Source organism: Desmodus rotundus, chromosome 4 (assembly GCF_022682495.2).
Source record: "Desmodus rotundus isolate HL8 chromosome 4, HLdesRot8A.1, whole genome shotgun sequence".
NCBI lineage: Eukaryota > Metazoa > Chordata > Mammalia > Chiroptera > Phyllostomidae > Desmodus > Desmodus rotundus.
This window is the reverse complement of record NC_071390.1, coordinates 96,386,986-96,406,197: the sequence shown is the minus strand read 5'-3', so window position 1 is coordinate 96,406,197 and position 19,212 is coordinate 96,386,986. Positions and strand designations below refer to the sequence as shown.

Sequence of the window (19,212 nt, the reverse complement as noted above, 5' to 3'; positions counted from 1 at the left end):
CATTGTGGCTATTTGACAACAGTGCTCTATGAGAACAGAATCACAGGGATACTCTTTTTGTAAGCAAAGAATCAAGCACACAAACCAAGGAAGAGTTAGAGAATGACGTCTTCTGACCAAAAGTCGTAGGTATGCCTAGCAGATTTGCAATGTTCTTCAAGACCATAACTAATATAAAACTGCATAATACAATTGCTAATAACTAATATGGACTGTCTACTTTTTATATTAAAATAATTATTGCTATACATGATTTTACAAGACTGAAGCAAAAGATAAAAGTAGATTGTGTGAACATGATGAAAGGAAATGAGCTTCCAGTAAAAGACTTTTATGGCAAAAACACAACCTGAGATAATGCAGCATCACTTAAAAAAAAAAAAGCAGGCAAACAAACAAAAAACAGCTATGGGAGTTTTTTACATCCCAACCTCTGGTGCAAAGGGACAGCAATGGCCAGCAGTGAGGCAGTTAGCAAACTGCTGCTGAGCGGTTTTGAAAAAGGATTTTAATCCTGCCTAAAAGGGAGGAGGTCATCTGACACAACTGATGTAGTGTAAATCACTATTCCTTTATTCCTTTATTTAGTTTTCCTCGTATGTTAACAAATTAAATTTTGTAGTGGATTACAATCATGAAACTTGAGGAGAGTTTCAGTTGAATGGAAAAACTTCCAATGATAAACTTCCAAATAGCAAGGAATGAGTCAAGCTATTTTCTGTGCAAACTTTCCACCAGTACGTACCACTTTAAGCACGAAGCTTTTACCTATTTGAAGTGGAGCATGCTATCATCAAATGCAACACATGTCCCGCCCTCTTAAGTACTATATAGTACTTATATTCAAATACATCATCAGACATCACTTGTGTAATAGGATGACAGTAATGCTCTCAGGGACTGTGGTGTGCAGGATCCTGTATTTAAAGGTCTTGAGGTGCTATGCTTTTTATATTCACATTTAATTTGTTTTGGTTCCCTGTTCCCATTGTCAGCTGTCACATTATATTGTTTCCCTACCTCTAACAGGATCCTGCAGACACTTGGGATTTGTTCAGGAGCAGAAATCAGATAACCAGGTGTGAAGTAAGAAAAAGGAGACTCTGGTTATGGGGACCCGAGGCAATCACTTCTGAGTAAAGTACATGTGTATTACTAGTCCATGTCTCCTGGTCTTCTCCAGATTGGTGATGCTGTCACAACTGGATTCTAAATGAATGAAGAGCAATTAGTTAGATGCTTCTGGCAGGTAGTAAATAAAATATCCGCCCTGACCCGTGTGGCTTGGTGGGTTGGGCTTCATCCAGAAAAGTGAAACGTCACTGGTTCAATTCCCGATCAGGGCACATGCCTGGGTTGCAGGCCAGGTCCCCAGCTGGGGGCCTGGAAGAGGCAAAAATGGATGTTTCTCACATTGATGTTTCTCTTTTCTTCCTCTCTTCCCTCTCTCTAAAATTAAATAAAATGCTTAAAAATATATCCACCATAATTTAAGAACCCTGTTGAACACTAGAGTTTTGAGAAAGTAAAACTCCCTTTGCAGAGGAAGAGTCTGATAGCGTGTTTCTAAAGACTATATAAGGTAGAACTACATAGATCAGCAGATGGCTTCATTAGCTTTGCATAAATTTATTAACAAATTAGGTTATAAAATACATAAGCAATTTAATGAGTCATGGGGCATTGAATTCAAAGCTGATTTGTAATGTGCTTTGCATCATACAACTTCCTTAATTATCCATATGAATGAATCATTAATACCTCCAGCCTGCTCAACAGTTTTGGATACCTATTCATGCACTGGCGGGGCTCATTTGCTGAGTAAGGCAATGAGTATCTACTGGGCAAGAAGCAGTCCTCAAATCATGAGACACAGTAATGACAAGGGCTGTTTCTTGAAGGTTTTAAAACCCAAGGTATGTATTTCAAGAGCTAAGTTATCTTGTATTAATTCAGATGCAGTTGCTTATGTCTATTTTTTTAAGGGAGACATGATGGAATTCTGTGAATTTACAAGCAGAAGTGATAGCAACTAATCATGATGATATAATATTATTAAAACAATTTTGTACCAGCCTCAGGCTGCTAAAAAATTTGCACAGGTGGGAAAAATATTTGGGCACAACTGTTCACCAGAAACAACTGAAAAATGTGAGTGGTGGGTGGGTTTTCTGAGAGGATACCTTCTTACTTTTGGGGCATGAAAATTACCTTTTATGAGATAATTAGTTTTTCAATTTTTTAAATGTTCTCATTTGACAAAATTTAAAGCCAATAATTTCATTTTAGTTTCCACTTTTTTAGGAAATTTTTTCTTCTCCTATGAAATCTAAGTATGGGAACCACTAGGACATCTAAATATAAACATTTTGCTGTGAGTCACAGTGAATGATTTTAAAGAAAAGCATTTAAAAATGGACCACAGACCAGTCTATTCGAACTTTTGGTGACGAGGATTTTCCCCAAAGTCCTGTGAACAACTGTGTAAAAATAAATGGTTCATCTGACAGTGAAGCCCCTTTAGGGCTGTTGAAAAAAAGGTCTCAGGAAAAAATACCCAGAATCAAAGTGAGAACAATGTTATATTTATCCCTCCTCATAGGTGAGGGAAGAGTAACAACGATGTTGGACTTACACCTTGAAAAACTTCTCAAAAGCACCACTAACCCTAACTTTAAAATTCCTGTTGTTGGTCATGTGAAAGTCAGGATCACACGACAGAACCTATTGACACTGCATGTAATAAATTAAAAATCCAGGTACCATGCTTAGTGCAGTGTTTGGCACATGTAAGTGCTCAATAACTATTAGCTTCGATTCTAATTGGCAGAAGAATTCCGTATGTCTGCCTCCTTCCTTACCTTCTTCATATATATGAAAATGGCGTAGTGAACTGACTGGATTCTACCCTTAAATAGACAGACTTAAGAAAAGCTAATAATATAAGAACTGTAATATAAAATAAAACTAAATAGACTTAGGCTAAAAAATACAAAAGTTTTAAAGATTCTCCAGTAAGTTTATTTTGCAAATTTTTGTATCCTGTTTATCAGTTTACACTGTTATAAAGAGGAACATGTTCACATAAACACAATTTTGATGACTACTTACTATTTTAATATTTATTTCTAATTGACCTTCAAATTTCAGCAGCTCATGAGTTGAGGTGTAAGTGTTCTTGCCACTCCACGCCATCAGTGAGTCAAACAGCTCGAGATACACAACATTACCTGAACTGATGCCAACAAGCCTACTGTAAAGTAAATAAAACTTGTATAATGTAAATAAGTGTTCCTTGTAGGAACTTTTTATATCCAGTTCATGTCTTTCCTGAAATTGGGATATTTGTATTTATTAGTCAACAATCTCTATAAAGCAAAGAATTTACCTTTTTGAAAACTCAACTAATTCTTGACAGCAATATTTTTCTTATTAATCTTAAAAGAATGGAGTGTAGAAGGCCAGAAAATAAAAAAACTTTTCAAATAATCAAAACATAAGAGAACTGTAAAATAACATATTTAATGGAGTAGGGAGAAAAATTTAAATCACACATTCTGTTGAAAAATATTGATATTCAAAGAAATACTTTTGGATTCATGGCCTAAAACTTATATATTTTCAATTAATTAAAATCAGAAGTGTTGGTTTTATTCTAGCATGATACATTAATTCTTTGAAGTAAGAATAAAAGGGTTACATAATTTAATTTCTACATAAATGATTGAATATATGGAGAATCAAATATAAACAGTACTATAGCAAGAAAATAAATTGGCAGAAACAAATACTCAATCAGTAGTAATAATTAAGACCACCATTTGAAAGATCTATACACAAAGAATGAAAAAATAACATTATAAGATTTTTACAGCACACAACTGAATTTAATCCTAATTCATTACTACTATACTTCTTTCTTCTTCAGTATTAGTGGGCCCACATTATCTCCTGTCAATTCATTGTGTTTAATATGTGAACCATCACAGGCAGGAAACTAGAAAGGAAAAAGAATTACAAGTGTTAATTTAAAAATGATTCAACAGGTAGAAATATTTGTGAAATGCTCTTACAAAGAAAGCAATTACTTAAAAAGAAAAAAATCAGATAGGTTTCCGGAGTAAAAGATATACTCTACATTTAGCCTAATTACATTTCAATACCACAGCAAATGTAACAATTTTAAATAGTTCACTCAGTATTTAGTATAGATTTTAAATAAAAAGTTTTGGATGATTCCATATGAATCAATAAAATTTGTTTAAAAGGGGATCAAAAGAAGCTTTTGTTCTCTGTGGAACTCTAACTTTGAGCTCACTTATCCACTTATTTAAATTTAAGTACAATGTAATTTAAATTCAAAATATATTCAAAGTTTTTTACTTTAAAATTCACGCAAATTGTAATATTTTTGGAAAAAATCAATTTATAAAAATTCACTCATTGGTAATAATTAACATTTCACTATCTTTTTCCTCTGCATTTTAATATGAAAATGGTGACAGAAATGTTTGTCTTAGTTGTATTACATTGTGCTTTCATGTCATTAAATGTTCTTTAAAAATATGATTTATAGTGGCTTCCTAACATCCCGTCATTTTTATTACACATACTTTAATCATCCCCATTATCAGATTCTAGATTGTCTCTTAACACTTTGCTGTTACAAAGGATGACGTGATGAACACTATTGTACTTAAAATCTCAAATGATGTCTGGTCAAAGGGCAGAGTAACACAGATCTCACAAAGACATTTACTAGCTCATGCTATTGGACCCTGTACGAACGTCTCATTAATCCTTGAAAATGTCTATGATGTTGATATATTAACAGATTTAAAAATCAAAGATTAAAGATTAAGTAACTTGCCCAAAGTCATACTGTAAGTGGCAGACATCAGCTTTGAACATAATTTATTCGGACTCTAAAGCTTAAACTCTTCGCTAACCCTTATGTCCTCTCATAACATAGGTATGTTTTTAAACTACAAGTTACTCTAGCTAACTGCCGAAACACGGTAATACAAAAAGAAATCAGATTTCTATCCTTCCTCTCTGCTCTAACTTTTCTAATGCAGGTAGTATGGATCATAAAAGGCAAACTTTAATTTAGGACATAGACTTTCAGTACTGAACACTATGGAAGAACCCCTCATCTCACAGAAGCTCAGAACTGAGGGTTTCAGACGGAAACATTTGAACCACACAAAACTGCAGTGTACAGGTAAACGGACATCTTACCGTCTTAGAACGCCAACACCTACAATAAGCTGCTTTAGTAAGACACAAATCTTCAATGTTTATCTCGTTCACCACTTTGGGATTTTCCTTTTGTATTTTAAGGTTAATCAAGCTATCCTTCTGTTGTTTTTTCTTTGGGAGGAATGGACGAACTGCAAGGTAGCCAAGTAGTGCAAGTACGCCAAGGAAAGGCAATAACCGAAGCCATTCTGAAACTAAACATGTACAGATCTGTTAGTGTGCCGTGTTCTTGCAATACAACTCAAATAGCATGTCTCATCCTTCAGCTTCAACAGTCTTTACTTCTCACTTTACTCATCTTCAAACCATAAAGAAGTAAATCAAGACACCTTTTATACCTAGGACCACCTTGTTTCATTTGTGGGCTAATTTGAGACTTGTGAAATGGAAAGTAAAATTTTCAGAAATAGGTCCTATATCAAATATCCTGTCATTTTCCTAAGTATACTTGTGTTTATCTTTATATTTATTTCAGGAATTATGACCCCTAGTTATAAATAAAATTCAATGTGTGATATATTTTATAGGCTTAGAAAGTATTTCCACCATGTCTAAAAGCATACAACAGGATATCTTTACCATTCATATATAATTTCAGAGAGAACATGTTTTAATCTCTTTTAGTTTCAATTCTTTACATTTTCGGGTAAGGCACACTGATTCCTAAAGAATCACCAAAATGTTGTGTAAAACCTACTATGTTAAAGAATTGAAATTTCCATATGCTGAATGTTCTCATCGTTAGGTACATCTTATTCCATAAGTGTTCTTTTTAAAAGAAGATATTATTTTTAGAGAGGGGAAGGGAGAGAAAAAGAATGGGAGAGAAATATCAATGTGAGAGGGAAAATTCGATCCGCTGCCTCTAGCATTTGTCCGGAGTTGGGACATAACCTGCAACCCAGGTGTGTGCCCTGACCAGGCACTGAACCTGCGACCTTTCTCTGCGAGGGAAGATGCCCAAGCATCTGAGCCACACTGGTCAGGGCCCCACAGGCATTCTTGAAGTGCCTTCTTTAGCACGCAGCACTGTCTTGAGGCATAGGGAATATAACTGGTATCAGTGAGATGGTCCCTATGCGTGTGGAGACGAACACACCAGGAAACTAGGATAGTTTCCGCATGTATGTATGAATGTTAGACAGTAGTGTGCAGCCTCTGCTGGGCTCTGTAAGGAACCCTTTCTGTCCATAAAGAATTATCATTTGACACCCTTCCCGGAGGGCCTACCTGATACCTTGCTAAGCACTAAGAATAGATTAGTAGAGAAAAACAGAAGATTATGTGCCAAGGCATATTAATAAATGTTAATGATAATGAATTAGACTATGCTAAGAGTACAATTATTATGATCTCATTTAATAGTTTGTTAGCTTCAACAACTGTTATTTAGTAGGTACCATTATAACTACCATTTTTCATGTGGGTTATTAGTAGCTTAAGCAGGTTTAGTCCAGGACAGCAAGCCCAAAGCTTGTTCTCAAACACCACAAATCAAATCCAACGGATAAATTGGGTTGGCCAAAAAGTCCATTTAGTTTTTTTCATAAAATAAAAAACACATTTTTTCATTTTACCAATTACTTTATTGATTTGGATATTTGAGTATGTCGCCTATCTGCCGCCTGGTATAACATTGTTGTCAATTAATGTCTTGATTTGATCGCTATCAACTTCTACTGGTCTATACGACCATGGAGAAATCTCCTGCATGAAACTTCGCAAACCACTTTTTACACGTTCAATCTGTCACGGCACCTTCTCCACACTCTGCACAATTTTTCTGTGTGTTTCAGCTGCATTTTTACAGTTTGAAATACTAAAGCATAATATGCCAAACATGTTGCATATTTTCTTCCATCTTCAGTATTAAAATGGCTACACAAAAATTCACCAATTTTGATATTTTTTAATTCATTCTGATATGACAGCTGTCACAATACAACCTAACAAAATTGTTTCAAACGAAGTTAAAGACAACTAAGCGCTACTAGAGCCATCTTACGGAAACAGACTTTTTGGCCAACCCATAACATTTCATCTGTTCTTCTCTTGGTAAAACTTACTCTACAGAGAGATAGCTGTTTATTGAAAGAAAGACTGGTTTAATACCAACTCTTCCAAAATGAAACTATTTTTGATACAATTTGATGCCAAAGCATTTGATGTTATAAGCTCTAAGTGAAATAATCCATTGATATACGTGTAACACATATAAGAGTGCCAGGCACATAAAAGATATACAATAAATGTTAGCTTTTAAGTGACTAAGGAAACTGGTAGTGACTCCTTTGAAAAAATATTTTGCCAATTCAACTTAATGCTATACTGTAGAAATTGGGGGGGATAAAATATTGTAAATAGTCACCAGAATGAAGCTTAGTAAGAATCTTGTCTGTCAGGCTTGTTATTATATTCTCATAACCAAAGTGGAGACATTCCATATAGATCCTTTGAATTAAACCTCTGGAAATGACAACTGTTTCTCAGGGCAGGGGAGGCTATCCTATAGATCTGTGCTGTGCAATGTAGTAGTCACTAGCTACAAGGTTTTGATTTGTACCCAATATTCAAAAAAAAATTTTTAACCCTCACCTGAGATTATATATATATATATATTTGATTTTTGAAGGGAGAGAGAAACAATGTAAGAGAGAAACATCAATTGGTTGCCTCCTGAGCACGGGGATGAAACTTGCAACTTTTTGGTGTATGGAATGACGCTCCAACCAAGTGGCCCACCTGGCCAGGGCCCAAGATTTTGTTTTAAAGACATACAAGATGACATAGAGACAACTGCCTTCAAAGAAAACTTTATTACTTACAGTTCCCAAGAGTAGGGGACATGCAGGACACGTGGAAAAGTACCAGGGTGACAAGAAAGCTTGCATCCAAGCCTTTACTGTGGCTTCCAGGAAACAGCAAGGTAGGGCATGGTGAACAGTGCAGAACTGGACAGCTTGAGTAACATCAGTGGGCTCTAGGCTATTGGGGTGGTCCCTAGTTGTTTCCTACCTGGCCCAGGGTGACTTAGCGCAGGAGAAATCCTGTTTGGCGAGTTAGGCACAGGAGGCGGTTATGGTATAGGGGTACAGGCTTTCAATTGGTTGATTTGCATATGAAAGGGGATCTCCACAAGCAAGATGTTTATTATCTCTAGGAATTAGCTGGTTCTGGGAGGGGCCACTATTTTAAAGCATCATAAAATATAAAAAGTAAAAAACATGATTAAAACACAGATGTGGCTGTTTCAATAACTAAAATTAAGTAAAACTCAAAAATCCAATTTCTAAGACACATAAGTCACATTTCAGCAGCTCAATAGCCACATGGGGCTAGTGGCTTTGGTCACTGACAGCACTGAGAACATCACAGAAAGTTTGTGGATGGTGCCGCTCTAGACCGTTGTTTTTAGGAAGTGCAGACTCTGTAGCATGGCAGGCTACTTTGACAGTTTCATCTCCCACAAACATCCCATCTCTCTGGCACTTGGAGCCCCCGAAGCTATGACCTAGTAGTAGTAGCCTTCCTGCTTGTTTGCATAAGGAATTCCTTCTGTTCGCCATGCCTTTCTACCTCTGGCCTGACTCATTTACCTAAACCCTTCCAGACTAAGGTCACCTACTGCCTCCTCCGGAATTCTTTCTTGATTTCACAAAGCAAAATTAATCACATCCTAATGCACTCCTAAGACCCTTTTCCTTGTGTTCTTTTATCACACTATTGTTATCCATTTGTAAAGTTGACTCTTCCATAAGCCTGTAAGAAAAGGAGCTATGTGCTACCTTTCAGGAACAAAGTAGACACCTCAGAAACATTTAATCAGTGACTCACTGAATGAATAATGTGCAGCATAAATGCCAGTCCCTTTCTCACTCATCACGTTGTATTGTAATTATTTATTGACACTTCCAGATCACGCAACTGTCTTATATTGATATTGGCCCCAACTGCCGGTATTATCTTAAGATAGTAGTTATTCAATAGATGTTTGTTGAATGTAGAATAAGTATTATACTGTATATCACAAAATTAAGTCACAAGAGGCTAAATGACTCAAAGTCAAAAAGTAAATGAATGAAAAAAATAAGAACAAAGAAAAGGAAATGAGTAAGAATGTAAAGATGAGAACCTTAGATTCTTAAGTATAGTATTTAAGTATTCCTACCTAGCACACAGATCTCAGGAAATAAATGGTGTTAATACTATTTTAAAATCTACTACAGAATATGTTCTCATGACACACTTACATCCTTGGTAAAACACTACATATTCTCTCTATATATATAAATATAAATATATATACACATATAGACAGATAGCAGTAATTTTCAACCTTTTTCATCTCATGGCACACATAAAATAATTACTAAAAGTGTGACACACCAAATATATATCTTTTGCCCATCTTACCAAAAAAAAAAAACCCAAAGAGGTATAATTTTGATTCATTCACGCTGGATGGTTATCGTTGTGTCGGCTGTTGTCATTTTTTATTTGACAATCTAAGGGAAGAGAGGTCAGTGCCCCTGACTAAACAGTCAGGTACTGCATGTTTTAAACATTCTTGCAGCACACATGTTGAAAATTACTAGGATAAAGTAATGAAAGATACTATTATCTCCTACAACAAAGTAGTAACTTACACAACAGTTTTAGTACAATCTGCTTTTTAATGATAAACTTCATTGTAACTACAGAAAAGTTTTTTAAAGGAAAATAATGCAGTCTATAAAGCTAAATTAGAAATCACTTTATTAATGCTTAGTTTAGTAAAGAAATATGAAATACACAAAAATTAAACAAGAAACTTTAGAAAAAAACTTTTTAAGACCAGCTATATGACCCTGTTTGATGTTGAACTACTGCAGGTATTATAGATACTGTGAAGAAAAGAAACTGTTACCTACCAATTATTAGGTATAATGTATATTTTGTACAGTATGTTTTTGTTTTAGGATTATCAAAAATAGTATTTTTAAAAATTTAGAAAACATAAAGTAACTTTCAACTCACCCATCAAGAGTAACATTTTCTTGTATTTCTACACTGTGCAAAACTGATACCATACTGTATATACAGTCTATATCCTACTTTTTTCACTTAATATTATATTAGAAGCATTTTCAATTTCCTTAATATCTTCTGGAAACATGAATTTAAGGGCTATGCCCACCTATCGTGTGCCCCAGTCACAACAGAGGACCTACAAAGGCAGGGGCCTTCTTTGTCTGCATCACCACTGTAACTTTGGCGTCTAAATAATCCTTGGCTCAAGTTATTTTATTTTATATTGAGGCATAATGTAGTGTTCAGCCTGTTAAGCTTTGTGTTAAATGTTCAATTTGATGAATTTTTCAACTATACAGACCTGTAAACACCACCTACAACAAAATACAGGGTATTTCCATCACTCTATGAAGTTTGCCCTTATACAATCCCTTCTTTCTGAGCTCTTTCATCAATGTAAACGCCCAATAAATACATCTGAATGAAGAAATCTGATCAATATGTTATTTACTGTTAATCTCTTCAACTTTTTACTATGTAATCCTTAAGTACCTACTATGTGGAGATACTGTGCTAAAAGCAAGTGCAGCAACTGTCTTTTTGTCTCTATGTACCCAGTGCTTAGTACAGCGCCTGGCACAGAGCAGGATTTCGAATAACTAATTCACAGTTTATCTGCTGCATAAATCCAGAGTTTCGTATACTTGGAGTCAGGATTCTTTGGTCTGTAAAATAGGAATAACAGTAATTCGTTCTTTTGTTCAACAAGACAAGTAGCCACCACATTCCAAATATTGTACTATGTGCTGGGGATACAAGCTGATAAGATAAGGCTCTGCTCTTACAGGGTACATATTTTAGAAGAGATTAGAAGACACAGCCGCTACCCCCAAGGAGCTTCCCATCTAGCATGGAGTATAGATCTATAAAAAGTGATTACAGTACAGTACTATGTAGTATGTGCAATCATAAATAAGCAATACTGAGAATGAAGTGATTAACTATTTGCAGGGCTGAGGAGAGAAGAGGCTTTGATACCTAAACACGTTTCTGAAGATGAGTCAGTACAGGAATCCACAGGCAGATGGGAGGAAGAGCTACATTCCACACAGAAGAAACAGAACAGGCAGGGGCACAAAGATACGACATACAAGAAAAGTGCAGGAAACTAAGTGTGACAGTATGCTGGGATAGAGTGAAACAGGCACTTCAGCAGTGAGCAGGTGCCAGATTATGAAAAGCTCTGATATAAAAGGGAACCACTGAAATATCTGAATATCAATGTAACTGGAAAACTGTTCATTTATGAAATTACACTGGTATTAGATGAAAGATGGATTACTGGAGAAACAGTAAGGACGAGCAGAGAGGGCTAGTTGTAGGAGTTTAAGAGACAAGGCAACCTGTTGCAAATCCACTGAAATAACCTAGAAAAAAAATATTGTGAGCCGAAACTAAGACAGTGGTCACTGAAGCAAAGAGAGGACAAATGGATGCCCTAGAATTGTGTGTGTGTGTGTGTGCATTTTCTGAGGAAATACTCTGTAGCTTTCATCAGGATCTTAGAGTAGGTCTGTGATTAATCCTCACTCACTCTGAAACATAAGAACCGCTAACTCAGGTAGTCAAATCAATAGGATTTGATGATTAAGTATGGAGCATGAGGTAAATAAAGGAAATGAAGCTCCTTCATGATTTCCAGATTTCTGGGTTCATTATCAGGATGTATGTTGGTATGTGCCAACAAAACAGAATATAAGAACGGCAGCTTCAAGCACAACAAGAAAGTGCAGTATTGTAGAAGACAAAAATAGGAGAGGTCAGCATACTTAAAAAATGTAAGGGAGAGACTCAAGTTCAGTAGATACCAGCAAAAATAAATAATGATGCAGGGCGGAAGACATAGTTTTCTTTGAAAGAGAGTAAAACAGTTCCAGTGCGGAAGCAGCTCTTCAGAACCTTAAAGATGCCAATTGCTTTTGTTCTTCATCCCACAAACTCAAGGAAGGATAGAAAAAGAAAAGACACCACTGAGAGAGTTAGAGGATTAGTATTATCCCGAGAGAACTTTGTTTCACTTATGGCAAGAAAGTTCCTCAAGTATTACAGGTTTTAGAAGACAAGCCACAATTTGAAGATAAAAGTGTGGGAGAAAATCAGGGGTTGCAGAAAGAAAAGAGACGCATTTTGGCCACAGTTAAGTCAAAGATGGGACTAGCTGACCTCAATGCTCAATCCCTGAAAAAGGTACCCAGTTGGCAACACTTTTTTACTCATTTGAATGTAAAAGGGTTGAATTTCTTTAAAATTTTTCCCTTAGTTCACTTCTGATAGACTTTCTTCCTCTATCAGTGATGTTTTCCTGTTTCCAGTTGTTTTTTTTAATCCCGTTTCTAATTTTTAAAAAAATCAAACCACAGTCAATACTGAGCTAGGTTCTAACATTAAATTTTGTTCAATTCTATTTCACACTATTAAGATAAAAAAAATACAAAGACTAAGAAGATAGAGTGAAAGAATCCACACCATACTTAACAGAAAAATACATTTCAAAGCAACCTGAGTAGCAAGTAATTTAATAACACCAATTTTCTGAAAGTTTACATACTGTTAAAAGAAAGTATCTCCTTGGAAGAAACAGAATTAAGAAGGGGCAGATTCAACATTTTATGTAGATGGGCGAGCATCACATCATATTCCTGCTCAAGGTATATAAACAAATACAATGATCAAAACATTTCTCAATGAAGAACTATATTCTAAGGGACTAGGGCAGATTTTTTCCCCATTCAAAAGGTAGCATACAATGATACCATAAAAATAATATGGCAATTTCGTTGCTTATAATTTTATAAATTTTCTTATGTATTATTTATAGGTAAAGACACACAAATGAGTTCTATTTCTGAATTGTAGAAAGAAGAAAGTAAAATATTTTCAAAGGATGGCTTTACTACTACCACTTCAAACCTAATACAGACTATTCGAGACCAGAGGGCCAATACACTGAAAGTAATGATCAATTTTTAATCTTTTTTTCCATTCACTCTTATGAACAGAACGGAACACTGCTTGGCCCACTGCAAGTACTCAATAAATACCTGATGACTTGAGGAATGTTATATTGCAAAGCAGTTATATAGACGAAAATATTTTAATTAGATCAAAACTGTTGTCTGCACAGGCTAGTATAATCTTTAATTTCATTGACTTTTAACTATAGTTGGTCTAATTAGAAAGAGGGGGGAAAACATAACTTATAAGAATGATGTAAACATGTTCCCAAATTCTCAAAAAAAAAGTTTTCTAAAATAAAATTCTTCTTCCAGAAACAACCTTTATTATTTACTTGTCAATAAATGCAACTCTTCAGTTTGAAGTTATTTATTACACTTTCTTATTGAGAAAACTCACCTTTGGTTCCATTTGTTTAAAAAAATAAATAAGGTACAATTTACATATAATAAACTGACCTTAAACATTTAATTCTGGTTTGTGACAATTAAATGCAACCCTGTAGCCTGCATTGAAAAATGTGTAAAAATATGTAAAATATTTCCATCATTCCAGAAAGATTCTCCTGCCCCTTTCTAGTCTATCTCCCACCACTGATTTCTGTAACCAAAGCTTTTTTCACTCAACATAAAAGTTTTTTTGATTCTTCAGCGGATCAGTAATTCATCCCTTCCTCTTGCTAACTAGCATTCTACTCTATGAGTATACTATAATTTGTTTATCCATTCTCCTGTTGGTAGATACTTGGTTGCTTGCAGTTAGGGGCTATTATAAATTAAAGGCTGCTATGAACATGCTTGTATGTCTTTTTGTGGAAACATGTTTTCAACTCTGTTGCACTTCTAAATTATCTGTTCAAAACTGGCCCTTTCGAGATAAATAGAGCCAATGCCCTTAAACTTGTCAGCTCTGACATGTTTGCGTTTCTTTGGGAAAAACATTGTCTTTAGGATCAAACTCATTTCCTTTCAAAGAAGCAAACTAGTGCAAGTAGGACAGAATTTTGAATATTCAAAATTTCATAGCTAGTTTTTAAATATGGAAGTAAATAATTTTCTGACTTTAGAATGGGAAGATGTTTTTTGTTGCTCCATTTTTAAAGTTTATATAACAGGGAAAGATTTTTCCAAAGGTCAAAGTATTACAATACACTATACAAATTTATCTTAAAAGCCTCACTCTTAAAAATGTGACCTAAACTAAAACAGATGAGTTGTTTCTGCTAGATAGGGACTGTCTGTGAACACTATGGTAAAGGATCTCCCAGTGTTTAATTAAGAATGCAGAGTCATCATGAGAGAGTCAATTGTTTTTTGTTTGTTTTTTTTAAACCACTAGATCTAAATAGGGAAGGAAAAACAGGCAATAATGTGAACTGTAACTTTTTTGCCCCGATTTTCAAATAGAAAATGAAAACGTTTGCGTCTCCTAGACATTTACACAATTGCTGAAAGTTATCTTTCAGGTTTTTATTTCAACCGAAGCCTAAGTATGGATTCAAAAAGTAGCTCAGTCAAAAGAGCCAAATGTCATTAGCTATCTGACATTAGCGAGTGGAGACTCAGAGTAAAAATTGCTTTTCTTCCATAGTACTTCAAAACAGATTCCGCAACTGCTACAACTGTCATTGTCTACTGTGAAACAGGCCATCTCTTTTTTGTTCCATAAAGCAGTTACTTCATACATGTTAATGTTTCCTAAACAAATAAGCAATACAATTAAAACTAAAATGTAGATACTGTTATGGGACTTACGTTAAATATGTACCATGAATATATTTACCAGAGTTTTCACATTTCTGAGAAACAGTCCTCACATTAAATATTTAAGAGCTTTAAAAAGGAGTTTACTATATATTATTGATTTAAGGAGAAATTTAGGTTGAGTTTCCTTACTGCCTTTAATAGAAATTAAATATTTGTTGACATGAGAGATCTTCAAGAAAAAAACACACTTGTAAAATCTTCTGGCCACTAAATCAAATATAATCAAATATAAACTTAAATCAAATATAATATTTTCTAATCTGCTTCAACTATACTCTATCAACAGAAAAATGAAACTAATATAAAACCATCCACTATCAGAATTAACACACACAATTCAGGACTGGGGAGAGAATTAAGAGGCCATTCTTCTTTCCTGACTGTTAAAAATTCAGCAGTTAACTTATGCAAATTATTAACATGGTAAGTTGGCAAATGGGAACAAATGTCACCAAATAATCATATCCTTTTGACTTGGTATTATTTTAGTGAATATACCAAGGGTATAACTCAAAAGAGACAAAAATAACAGTTGGTATTGGTACATGGCTACTTATCACTAAACATTATGAACAAAAAAATGTATTTATGTAAACATTCCAAATTTCCAGCAGCAGGGAAATGGTTAGGCCTACTGTGATCTTAATTTAAAAATATGATTACATAGTTATTAGAACAAGATGAAGAATAAATTAAAATATGTAAGTAAAAGTACTTAAGTAAAAGAAATGAAAATGGGGAAAAAGTTTTACATTATTGCTGCAATTCTATCAGAATAAACTGGTGGGATCAAAAGACAACACTGATGTTTATAAACACTTGCCTTGAAACAGTTTTTTCATTTTATGTTACTTTTCTGTGGCTTCTGATATTTAGGTACTTCTTTGTAATGCTCATTATTCAGTTACCACGGTTCCTAGTCAATTCAATTACCAAAACCTTTCACATCTAAAATGTTAACATCTCACAAGTCATTTATCTACAGAGCAATTGTTTCTGTCCATAATTCAAAAAACCTCTAGATATATAATTGTCATCTAGTTTCCCCATCTAAACCTATCTGCCTACCAGACTTAGCCCTTTTTTTTTCCCTCTTTAAATCTCTGAGAGGGGCTATCTCCCAAGGCACCCTATTTGGGGAAAGTTTTGTTTAGTGAAAAAAAATTTTTTTGACTTCTTTGTATTAGAGTTGAAATCCATTTCCAATTTTCACTAATTTAGTCCTAGTTGTCTTTTGTTCTACACAAAATAAATCATCCAGTCAGCCTTCCAAGTGCTGCATTTTAAGTCAGCTAACATAGATCTCCAGGCTGCTCCAAGCTAAGCAAAGCCTCTTCACTTTAAAGTTAATTCATGCTTAACACTCCCTGATGCTCAGAACGGGAGTTCAATGTTTGCTGAATCAATATGGCTTTTTCCCCTTATCATCCTAATCTCTCTCAAGTCTGGTTTACAAATATCCCACTTACGCTGTAATGCTCAGAATCCAACAAATGTTCCAAGCATTGCCTTCATTCTGGAAAACTACCCTTTAGACTTTTAAGTCCTGAGTTGGGGGGCGGGGCTGTTTTTGGTTTTGTTTTGGTAAAGGAGGGACCTTAAGTACATAATGTCACATATATTCGTTAAATGTCTTTATCTAAAATTTGGGTCACAGGCCTATGAAGACTTGGCTAATGTATCTCTCGTACAACGTGAGTTAACCTCAACTGCCTCCACACCCGGAGCAATGGAGGTGACCTTAAATGCCCTCTTGATAGGTAATCTCTCCCCTATGGGAATAGAGATCATTTTCTAATTTTCTTACTAAACAAAACTGCCTCACACATATTCCGTGTATGCCTTTGCTTCTCTCTCTCACACACACACGCTGAGGGCAAAATCCAGCTGAGAGCTGTTGCTGCCTGATACGCAGCGGCTTGGATACGGATGACTTATTCTGCTTTAAAAGAAACAAAGCAAACTGCGGAGAGTGATGGCTATGGCTAAGACGAGCTAGGTCCCAACTCAGCACCTTCTTGGGAAAAAACGCTCTCGCATCACGGAAAAACGCGGGACACAGGGACGAGGACAAGCACCCTGAAAGACCCCGTAACGAAGAGGTGGCAACACACAAGCTCCAACGCAGTCGCGCCGGCGCGCGCTCGCAGGGTCACGAGCTGCCGCACCACCCAGTGAGCTCCGCTCCGCCCCTTGACCCGAAGACGTACAGCGTCCTCCTACCACCCCGACCCCGCCCCCACCTGGCGAAGAGCAGAGGATGGGCACCCGCTAAAGGTGGGAATTACCTGTGAGCCGGGCAAACCCGGTAATGCTTTCGGGGACTGGGAGCCTCTTAAGATAAGCGGGGAGCTGCACCTTCACGATGCGGGCTACACTTTCCAGCACCATCCTCGCCGGCGGCGTCCGCTCCCGAGCTTCTGCCTCGCCAGCCGAGCTGCTGCGCCTGCGCGGACAGCGGAGTTCGCCAGCGGGCGATTGATGTCCAGTTACCGGCGGCGGGCGGGGCTGCGGGGCCCGGGAGGAGGTGACCTGCCCGGCGCTGATTGGCAGCGGGCGAGTGACGTGTACGCCGGCCAGGAGGACGTCGAGGGGGTCGGAGGAGGCCGTGGCCTTCGGGGCCGCGGAACGCGCGTGAGGTGGGACCTCTCAGGGTTTGGATTTTGAACAGGGCTTTCGCATTGGGCTTTTTGTGTCCGTAAACGCTGGAGGTTTGCAGAAAGGATATTGTGTCGGATGAGCTAAACCAAGTGAGAGTGCTCTGTAACCTGAAAGTGGGGTTAGCCTTTGAAAAGTGGAGTTCTCCCCATGTCTCTTTATTTTTGCCCTTCTCGTCTTGGCCTCTCCCCAAAAAAGGCTGGGTGCTGTAGGATGGAACACTCACCTAAGAGGACCGCCACCCCCACGGTGCCTAACTCTGGTCTCTCACCCCTGCAATACAGGTTTTTTTAAAAAGAAGTTAAAATATTTTACCTGAACTAAAAGGCTTACAGCTCTGCGCCTCCGTAATTTAGTGCAACCTTGCCTCGAGGCCCCGAGATTTTTCCTACTCACCCAAGGCCGGTGATGGTTCTTCCTTAGATACTTTCAATTCCTTCTGCAGATCAGTTCTTTTTTCGTTTCACTAAAACTTACAACATAATAAAAAAAGAAAGCCTTAGGGTTTCCTTTAAGTTGTTGCTGGTTTCTGCTACAATCTAAAGTATCTGTGAAGATCTTTCATTTTTGTTATTTTTATTAACATCTTTTTTTAAACTGAGGGATGTAAAGAGAGAGCTTTACTCCATTGAAACACCTTAGTTGACGTGACTTTATTTCATGTTTTTATTTTGAAGTAAAATAAGTAATGCATTTGATGATTGTATGTTGTGTATGTCGTGTGACCTTAATTCTGTGTCTCATTACAATTCTGATCTTCACTTGCCAGCTTTGATCAGTTTTCATTTTGTAATTTCATTTTCATAATATAAACAGCCAGTTGTAATAAATACGTTTCTTGTTTTTTATATTTTTCCCTTGGTATTTTCATTTTAAAGTGAGACAGGGAGAGACCTTGTTCAAAGCAACTTTTTGTTGAATTGTTTAAATTTAATGTTTGTGATGGTCACTGCCTAAAAAATAACAATCAGTAAGAGAGTTAATTGGAATCTGAATAAACTGATTATATATCATTTTACCCTGTTCAGAACTGTAAAAGTACAATTACAATGGAAATTCTATGAAGGTATTTAGATACAGGTTCACACGTTCATGAGCTTGAGCAATATAAATGTGATATACAAAGTGGTGATTAGAAGGTTGACGTGCACATTAGGATTTCCTTTCAATTTCCTTTTTCGAGCTTTCTTTTGGTTTGGAGGAAGAAGGACCCTAGAGCTAGTTCATCCTGAATATGATGATTTCAAACATCTTTGTCCTGTGGACTGTTCCATTGGCCATTATCTTTAATCTCTGCTGGTCAAATATAGTGACACCTTTTGGGAGATGGTTGAGGTAGACAAAGGTTGGGAGTGGGGCACAGTAAGAAAAGAAAAGCTTGAACAATGCCACTAAATATAACAAGAGGCTTTGGGGGGTTTCATTTTTTGGTTGGTTTTTTTTAAGATTGTATTTTTATTTACTTTTTTAGAGGGAGAGGGGAAGGGAGGGAGAAACAGGG

At 36.3% G+C, this 19,212-nt stretch overlaps 1 protein-coding gene across 1 annotated transcript; it reads right to left on the bottom strand.

Moving 5' to 3' along the window:
- Positions 1–519: 519 nt before the first annotated feature.
- CISD2 (CDGSH iron sulfur domain 2) lies at positions 520–17,525 on the bottom strand. Its single transcript, XM_024574883.4, has 3 exons — positions 17,342–17,525; positions 5,242–5,456; positions 520–3,997 (listed from the first exon to the last, which is right to left on the bottom strand). Exons 1-3 carry the CDS (start codon positions 17,442–17,444, stop codon positions 3,908–3,910), a joined length of 408 nt encoding a protein of 135 aa, XP_024430651.1. The 5' UTR covers positions 17,445–17,525; the 3' UTR covers positions 520–3,907.
- Positions 17,526–19,212: the final 1,687 nt, after the last annotated feature.